Source organism: Nicotiana attenuata, unplaced genomic scaffold, assembly GCF_001879085.1.
Source record: "Nicotiana attenuata strain UT unplaced genomic scaffold, NIATTr2, whole genome shotgun sequence".
In the NCBI taxonomy this organism is placed as follows: Eukaryota; Viridiplantae; Streptophyta; class Magnoliopsida; order Solanales; family Solanaceae; genus Nicotiana; species Nicotiana attenuata.
In genome coordinates, this window is record NW_017673845.1 from 1 (window position 1) to 8,372 (window position 8,372).

Consider the following 8,372-nt stretch of genomic DNA (forward strand, 5'->3'; position numbering starts at 1 on the left):
AACACCCACGTAATACTAATGGAAACACGAAATATGCTATGATATCATATCAAACAACAGTTATTCGGAATTTGCAGTTTAAAGTCTACAGAAAATAGCGAAAGATCCAATTGATGTCGTCAACACATGCAGTACTAAAGTTCCTCGAGCAAGCAGAATGTTGAACTCATCTCTTCCAACCAGGGTGAAGCACCTTTTCTGAAGAGGGAGCCAGAAGGTAATCATTGAGTCAGTGAAGTTTTCAAGTTGATGAAAGTAAATGAGCTTGTAACTATCAATTCTGAGATGATCTAAGAGAACCATTTATTAAAAGATAAAGAGCGCAAACAAAACAAGAAAACACACTATCACAATGAAGGACGCAACTAATGCCAGGTCATTATTTACATATGAAAGTGCTTTGACATATAGAATGGTACTAGAATCATGCATTTACTTTTCTGATTAGTTACTTGAGAAAAAACAAGATATATATGCTTTTCTTATTTATTTATTCTTAAAAAAACAAAAGATTAAGCATACTTTTCTTGGCTTAATTAAAAAGTTCCCACAAAAAAAAATTTCAAAGCAACACAAAATAAAGAAGGCCCAACAAAGAAAACTCACATCAACCTACGGGAATTTCATTACATACCCCAGCTATTGGAAACAAAACAATCATCTCAGATAGCAAGAAACATGTGACAAGATCAACTTGTAACTACAATGTCCCTATTCATTGCTTCTTACCATCTTTAGAAGATGACATTGGTCTGTTCTTATTTCCACCTTTTCCATTAGCTTGCATTGGCCTTTGCACTCGAGGTGACGACGTGTTCAATTTGCCATTGGTAGAGGATGGTAGAGAATGACGCCGAACAAAACCATTTTCAGCTCCATCTTCACTTACCTTAGCAGATCCTTGAGCTTTAAGCTTCGCCTTAGCAGATTGAGTGGCAGCCATATAACTAGGCACGTTTGCTGTATTCTGTGAAATATTCTCAGAATTCTCCTGCTTGGTGGGAAGAGATTTCCTCCTCCTAGTTCTTTCTTTGGCAGTGTGATCTTCCATCGAGCTAAGCTCCTCGTTGACGACTGGGCTGTTTGCAGTGTTCCCAACATCCTCCAATTGCTGTTGCTCAGTGGTAGGATGATCAAGCAGTTCATTACTTGGTTCATCCACTGCTACAGGTAAAGGAGCTTCAGTTACAGCCAATTTCTCAATTTCAGGAGCTGAATCACTCGTTTTCTCAGAAGAATTAACCACCATTTGTTCAACATCTGGAGCTGAGGATTTTGATGTTTTAGCTTGAGCTTGAGCCTGAGCCAGATTAGGAGTTTGTTGTACCTTCTCAGTTTCTGTTTCCGACCTTTCTGAAGGTGTTGCCAAAGCTGCAGAAACTTTTCTTAAATTGCGCTTGACTTTCTCAAGTTCATTTTGAGGCTGATCTGGCACTGGCTCTATGTGAGGATGTGAGAATTTCCTTGGGTTACGTTTAGCTTTTTCTGGTTCAGAAGAACTTACAGCATAAGCATCTCCATTTGCTGATGTAAGAACCTTCTTGACACTTCGTTTTGATCTTACTACTTCTGTTTCAACACTCTGCTTGTTACCCTGTTTCTTCTGCGACTTTGCTTCAACAACTTTCTTTGGTTGTGGAAGTGGTTCCCAAAACCGAGATAGTGACCATCGTTCAAGCCATTGCCAAGCTGAATTAGGTTCACACTCATCATACTGAAGGCTCAAGGGCATGGCTGTTGGCACTGCCATAAGTAGCTAAAACAAGACAAGAGATTACCATCAAATACAGAATTTTGTCTACATCATAAAAATAATAAGAATTACTTCACAGTCCCAAATGGTTGGATTATTACTATTTGAGTCAAACTGTTCCAAAATGATCTATTCAAATATTTTTGTTTAGAAAAGATTGTCATTTAATACTTTTCATGCAATTCCCAGATACGTAAATTATACTCCAAAATTACTAAAAAATGTTCGATATCATACTAAACATTTGATGAGTTGACTCTCGTACTCTAAACACCGCCATTCTTTTTGAGACGGAGGGAATGATATATCTGTTCCAATTTCCTATGTTGATTTTCTGACCTTCACATCAACTTTAGGTAGTAAACGGATATCCATTAGATATTTGTGATACACATACTACAGGTCAGGCTTCGTCATTCAAATCAACATTCTCCTTTGTAGTGCCGCACATCTAGCATAGTCACTCTACTGAGGCATTAAAGATGAATTTACTACCACATTTGTTCAACTTTCTCAGAAATAATAGTACAAAGGAACAACTTCAGCAAAAGATTAATGCAAAATGTTACAGATCAGATAAGAATCATTCTGCAGCCACATTGCAGTAAATGAAACCAATGATGCCAAAAATCAGTAACACTTTTGCACTCTGGATATATAGATGTTGAACCTGTATCAGAGAAACCAGACTTTCTGACCTTCTAAGATGCATCCCTGCAGTTTTACTAATCTTCCCTCACCCCCTAATTTCATTACACATTGGGGACATTTCCAGGTTCTTAGATAAAACTCAATCACTTCCCAGACCCATCTCCTTGTACGTGGTTTTCTCTATTTTGGCACCTCCCTGACCCATCTTCAACCATTAAACCACCCAAAAGTAAAAGGATAAAGCAACATTTTCATTTTCTAACTCAAACCAAATATATTATCAGCCACACAGGTCTGCAACTCGACGCCAATCTAGGGCCAAAAGGGGAAAAAGAAGAGAAATAATACCTAACAGGAAAACCCTGTAATACAACAAAAACTTGTCAGTTAACAACGGCGCAGGGAGGTCAACAATACCTTGTGTGGAAATGCATTAGCTGTCAGTTTTGAAGGCCTCTGCTCAGGATTCTGGTTAAACAAAGAACACATGGAACACAGAGTCAATAGCCAAAACAATTTGTACCAACATGAATAAGTTCAAAATAGATACTACAATCTGTCAAAGCTGACAAGATGGGAAAAGAAAAGCAGTAGCAGATACTCGTCTTATATTATAACAAAAGTCAAAAAAACATTTGATGTAAACAAATCCAAACTTTCTTTCTTATTACTTTCCACTTCCATTTTCCTGATTGTCCAATTTTATGTGCACTTCCTCTTTTGGATTGTCCCAAGTGTTTGACACACTATAAAACCATGAAAATCAATTACATTATTCTTCGCCTTTAATAGTTTGTGCGCATTGATAATTTACATATAGATATGGATGTGATGTTTTTCAATCAAACTATACGAGCTATACTTCTTCTATCACTAAAGTGTTACAGGTTAGTTAAACTCGCTACGAGAATAATATTGAAGTCAACCTAACTCCTCATATATCCTAATAAATATCAACTCCATCTTGTTCTTATGCCTATGCTTTTATAAGCGGGAAAAAAAAGGAACTAGAATACAAGCAAGCAAGGGGAAGAAAAGCATCATAGATTGTATTGCAAGAGTTACCTTAAGTTCTCCAAAACTATACTTTCTAACCAGCTGATGCCCAGAATGTAAGAGTCTAACACTTTGACCACGAGCTAATGCCTGAATCCTGACAATTGCCTGCATGCAGCGTAGAGTAGCAACTGCCTGCCTCCTAACCAAGTGCCCACGAATAAGTGCTTGTAGCCTTATGATACCTTTGAGAGCTCGAAAAGCACGACGAGCCTGAGGAAAGATACCAGTGGATAAGGACATAGCACAAAGAACAATTGAAAGGTGGATCATGCTTTGAAATTAGAAAAGGGAGAAACACCGAAGCTTCTTCAGTTTTTAAGTCCAACTAGTGCGTTTTACCTAAAGCTATGCATTTGTAAAGAATTTATGCTGGTTTGCAAAAAATGACAATTGACTATTTGACTTAACAGAAAAGGCTCCAAATCTAATGCAGAATTAATTTACACAAGCAGATAATTAGGAACCCTAGTGCCACACAAGCAATGTCTTTGTAGAGGATCACATAACTTCTACTGCCTCAATTAAGCAGAAACAAGGGCTCTAAACTCCTACAGATTTTAGACATTATGCACATAAACATTCAAACTGTTCCGCAATCTAGAGGGACACGATCCATTAGAGTGAATACCTAAAATCTTAATTCAGAACTGAATATCAAATTAAACTCTTAATAGACCGTACGGACTTTCTTTAGAGATCAAAGCTGTAAATTCTGCTATTAAACAGTACCAAGTAACCCCTAAAGGCTGCTTGTGCTTTGGTGGCAGCATGCTCTAGCCTTTCCAGCTCAGCATCATCTGTGGAAATTTCCCCCTTAACATGCGGATCTGTTTCGTGTGTTGCAGAAGATAATGAGGCGGTTTCACATGCAAAGTCAGTGCTTGTCCCCTTTTCCAATCCAGCCTGATCACACTCACCACCACCATCCAAATTCTGAACTGGTGGATCCAAAGTTGGTGAATTCAGAGCTAGATCCCCCAATGGTGCTTTTGCAGACGATTTTTTCTCACCCGTAACATCCTTCATACAAAACATAGATTAAGATAGCAGATACCTCTAAGTAACTTAATAACATAGAGTAACAAAATTAAAAAGAATCTTCAGCAGCAAAGAGAATTTCGGAGGAAATTTGTAAAATGGCATCAAACTACTTGAGTTAATAAGGAATAATGATGCAAGACATGCAGCTGAGCTAATTTCCAAAATCTACTTAGTATGACATGAGAGTGATGCATTTGCACTGCAACTCTCACTTACACCTAAGTAGGGTGAGAGAGAGAAAGGCGGAATTGAACTCATTTTCCTTTGATTGCTAATTAAGAAACAGAAGTGCCAAATTGCTGAAACCAGATCGAACCAAACACGAGAAGTACAATTTTCATAAATTCTCTGTAATGCTGTAGAATTATGACATAATAAAAAATACTCTGTTATACCTTAGTTAAATGAGACTTGGATGATTTCTTGCCAAAAAGCACAGCCTTGATCCATTTGGCCGGAGATTTCCCCATCGCAAACAGCAAGCCGCTCACCTAAAGTGGATTTCAACTGAATCCTGCACTATTCAATTAAAAAAAACAACTTCTCCTTAAAACAAGTAAAACGTGTGCACTAGATCTGAGCTAAAACCACAAGAAAAAAGCAAATTGATAATTGAAGGCATGCAAAATTAAAGAGAAAACAAAAATGTGGAGTAGGGTTTAGAGAGCAAATGTAGGTCAGATCTGAGAAGTACCTGATGAATTGGAAGCTGCTTTTAAGATCCCAAACTTAGCATAGCTGAATTGAAAGTAAAAATTCCAGAGAGAGTGAGCTACAGAGAAATAACAGAAATCAGGTAAAAGATTGATTGAGCTGAAAGCTAAAAGGAAAAAAGAAAATGCAGCTGCTAACAAATGAGCAGGCCCATTAGGCCATAGCCATCCATACCTTGTGGAAGATGGACCCCTCCACCGCCTCTCTCTTACTTCTCTCTCTCTCTCTCTCTCTCTCTCTCTCTGGAATTGGATTCTGTGAGTAGTAGTGAATAGTGGACTGGTACATATACGATTGAGTACAACTGTATACTGTAGTTGTTGTTATACTGTCGCTTTTAGTAAAGTTGGTGATTTCCTGCTAATCTACTTTTGAAATTTTCATTAAATCACACGTCGTCGTTTGAGGAAAATATCCTGTATTATGAGTTCTTTAGATGCACCTAAACTCATCATGATTATAAATTAGAGTAGTGTTAAACTACCTAAACCAAACCAAATCCTGTCAACATTCAACAGTCACTTCTTTCTTTGTTTTTGATTTATTCCTTTTTCAAAATGAAAGAAAACAAGTCTTCATGTGACATTTCATTAGTTAAGGTGTCACATTTTAAACAGTAATGTGATCATTTGAATTTCAATACTTTTGTCATTCCGACAGTTTGGATTGGAGATGAAATTTTTGGTTTGTATTTTCCGTTTTCGGATTGAAAAATTGACTGTCCAAACTCAATCGAAATAAATTCGAATTAGACCGAATTTTCTAAATTCGGATTAATCAATTTGGATATTTTGGATTTTCGGTTTTGATCTTATAAGTTGAGATGTTTCTTCTCCTTCTTCTTCTTCTTACGATAATAATATCCAAATGAAGTATTCATGTTAAATTTGCCCAAAAAGTTCCCCATTCTCACCACAATCATCCAAACAAAGACATTAGTAAGGCCGATAAGAAGTAGCAATAGTAAAATCATTACCAAATGGAGTATTCTGATAGTAACTTAATATAATTAGTGGGTGCCTGGACATAAGAGATTAGTAAGGCCGATAAGAAGTAGCAATAGTAAAATCATTACCAAATGGAGTATTCTGATAGTAACTTAATATAATTAGTGGGCGCCTGGACATAAGANCAACATCTTTTTTGCTTCTCCCTTCCCATGGAGAAATTCAAAAGGAATTACCGAATTACTTGCCACAACTGTAAAGTCAATTACTTGATGCTGCTCCAAATCTCCTTTGAAGATTAGACATTGACAAAATTTTCATCCAGGCAATCTGTAAATTATATTAATGTTATAATTTTCTTACAGTATAACAATCAAAAGTAAATCAAAAGAAAGAACGATAAAAATAAAATGTTGTTAAATTCTTAATCCTTCCAATAAACTTCAAGGATTATGTGTGTAAATGCCTAATGTTGGGTGTGACAACGTGAAAAGAACTTGGAAGAAGTGAGAATCAAAAATCAGATAAATAAGTCGATTTATTAGTGCATAGTTATGACTCCATTTTAGCAGGATGACATATTTTTTTAATATGAAAAAATCGTGACATACCTGGTATTCTTCTACCAATTTCTGGCTAACCACAGTCCCTTGTTCTCCATTTTTATTTTCACTCATGGGAGGGCAGGAAAACAAAGAAAGGCTGTACTTTCAAATTCAAATGCAATTGAGGAAATCAAACATGAATAAAAATGTTACACAAACTATACTTTCAGATGATATATCAAGTAAAACAAATAAAGTTACAAAATAATATAGGATTAGAATTGATTTTCTAGAGAGCAAAATTCTTTCTATTGGAACAGTCCTTGAGCATTGGAACTATTTTTGAGTTATGGAAAAAAACTAATGCATAGACAGAAAATAGAAAGATTTAAAGGAAAGAAATAAATAGCAATAATGATGAGGTTTAAGTGAAGAAAAAATGTAACGGAAAAAAGTATAGAAACGTTTGAGGAAAAGAGATGAATAGTATATTAATGATGAAATAAATAAATAAATAAATAAGGAATACTTAATTGTTAGCAAATTTTAAATGCAAAAATAAGGAAAAATGTCTAAAATCTAAGAAAAAAGATAAATATGATCCTTGGCCAAAGAAACATGCCACATCATCTTTTATTTTCCCAGCTTTATTATATATATAGATGCATACTCGTATATTATTATGTACAGTAGAAAGGAAACCTAAAAAAAGATGATATACTAACATAAAAGATACTTACGTGTTCATTTCCACAAATTAATAAATACCAAAAAAGTAATAATTAATGCTTTCGCATAGTGGTCCCATTTTATTTCAGTTATATTGGTAATAATGATACTACTATTAATATGTTAAAGATTAGTATAATACTTGACTTTTTAGTTCTAAAAAATATTAAAGAAGGTAGTCCGTAAGGAATTTAGTTTATGTGTGTATGACCGCTGTTTCTTTTCTTTAGTTTTTCTATTATCATGTTGTTGTTATTGTTCTCTTTCCACGGCTTCTTTATTATTCCTTTCGGTCTAAAATAAGTAACTTTTTGTATGTTTTCACACAGATTAAGAAATCTACCTTCTAACATTAATTAGCAATGAAATTGATCATATTAACCTTTACTATCTCACATAAACACTCCTAACACATATTCCAGCACTATTTACTCCAAGGGTAATGTAGGAAAAAAATAATTAATTCATTCTTAAAATCTGGAAAAATCACTTATTTTAAACCACAAAAAGAAGGCCAAAAAATCACTTATTTTGGACCGGAGGGAGTACTGTATTTCCTTTTCACTACTGTCGAGGTTTTGCTTTTCTTGAGCCAAAGGTGTATTGAAAATAGTCCTTCTAATTTTACAAGGTAGGGGTAAAATTTGCGTATATACTATCCTCTTCAGATCTCATTTGTGCGATTATAGTGGGGTTGTTATTATTGTTGTTGTGTGTATGATTCTCTAGATAGACACTTTGTCTTTTGATTCCAAATTTGCAGATACTTAGGGACTAATGAGAGCGATATAATAAGCTGTAGGAAGAAACCTCCAACTAAAGGAAAAATTGAAGACAAAGGTGAATAAATGACAACGCATCCCTATCCAAGTAACCATCAATATGCACCTTTGTAATGATTTAAAGCTTCGGTCCCCCACCCCCCTCCCCCCC

General features: G+C 35.4%; 1 protein-coding gene across 5 annotated transcripts; it reads right to left on the bottom strand.

The window, feature by feature from the left end:
- Positions 1-22: 22 nt before the first annotated feature.
- On the bottom strand, positions 23-5,508 carry LOC109217440 (protein IQ-DOMAIN 31-like). Of its 5 annotated transcripts, none has more exons than XM_019381686.1 (8): positions 5,393-5,508; positions 5,199-5,242; positions 4,900-5,018; positions 4,193-4,483; positions 3,470-3,673; positions 2,822-2,872; positions 730-1,756; positions 23-198 (listed from the first exon to the last, which is right to left on the bottom strand). In XM_019381686.1, the coding sequence occupies exons 3-8, from the start codon at positions 4,972-4,974 to the stop codon at positions 167-169; spliced, it is 1,680 nt and encodes a 559-aa protein (XP_019237231.1). In that variant the 5' UTR covers positions 4,975-5,018; positions 5,199-5,242; positions 5,393-5,508; the 3' UTR covers positions 23-166. The 5 variants fall into 5 exon arrangements, with proteins under 5 accessions (XP_019237231.1, XP_019237230.1, XP_019237228.1 ...); XM_019381685.1 differs by having other exon boundaries at positions 4,900-5,023; XM_019381683.1 differs by having other exon boundaries at positions 5,199-5,276.
- Positions 5,509-8,372: the final 2,864 nt, after the last annotated feature.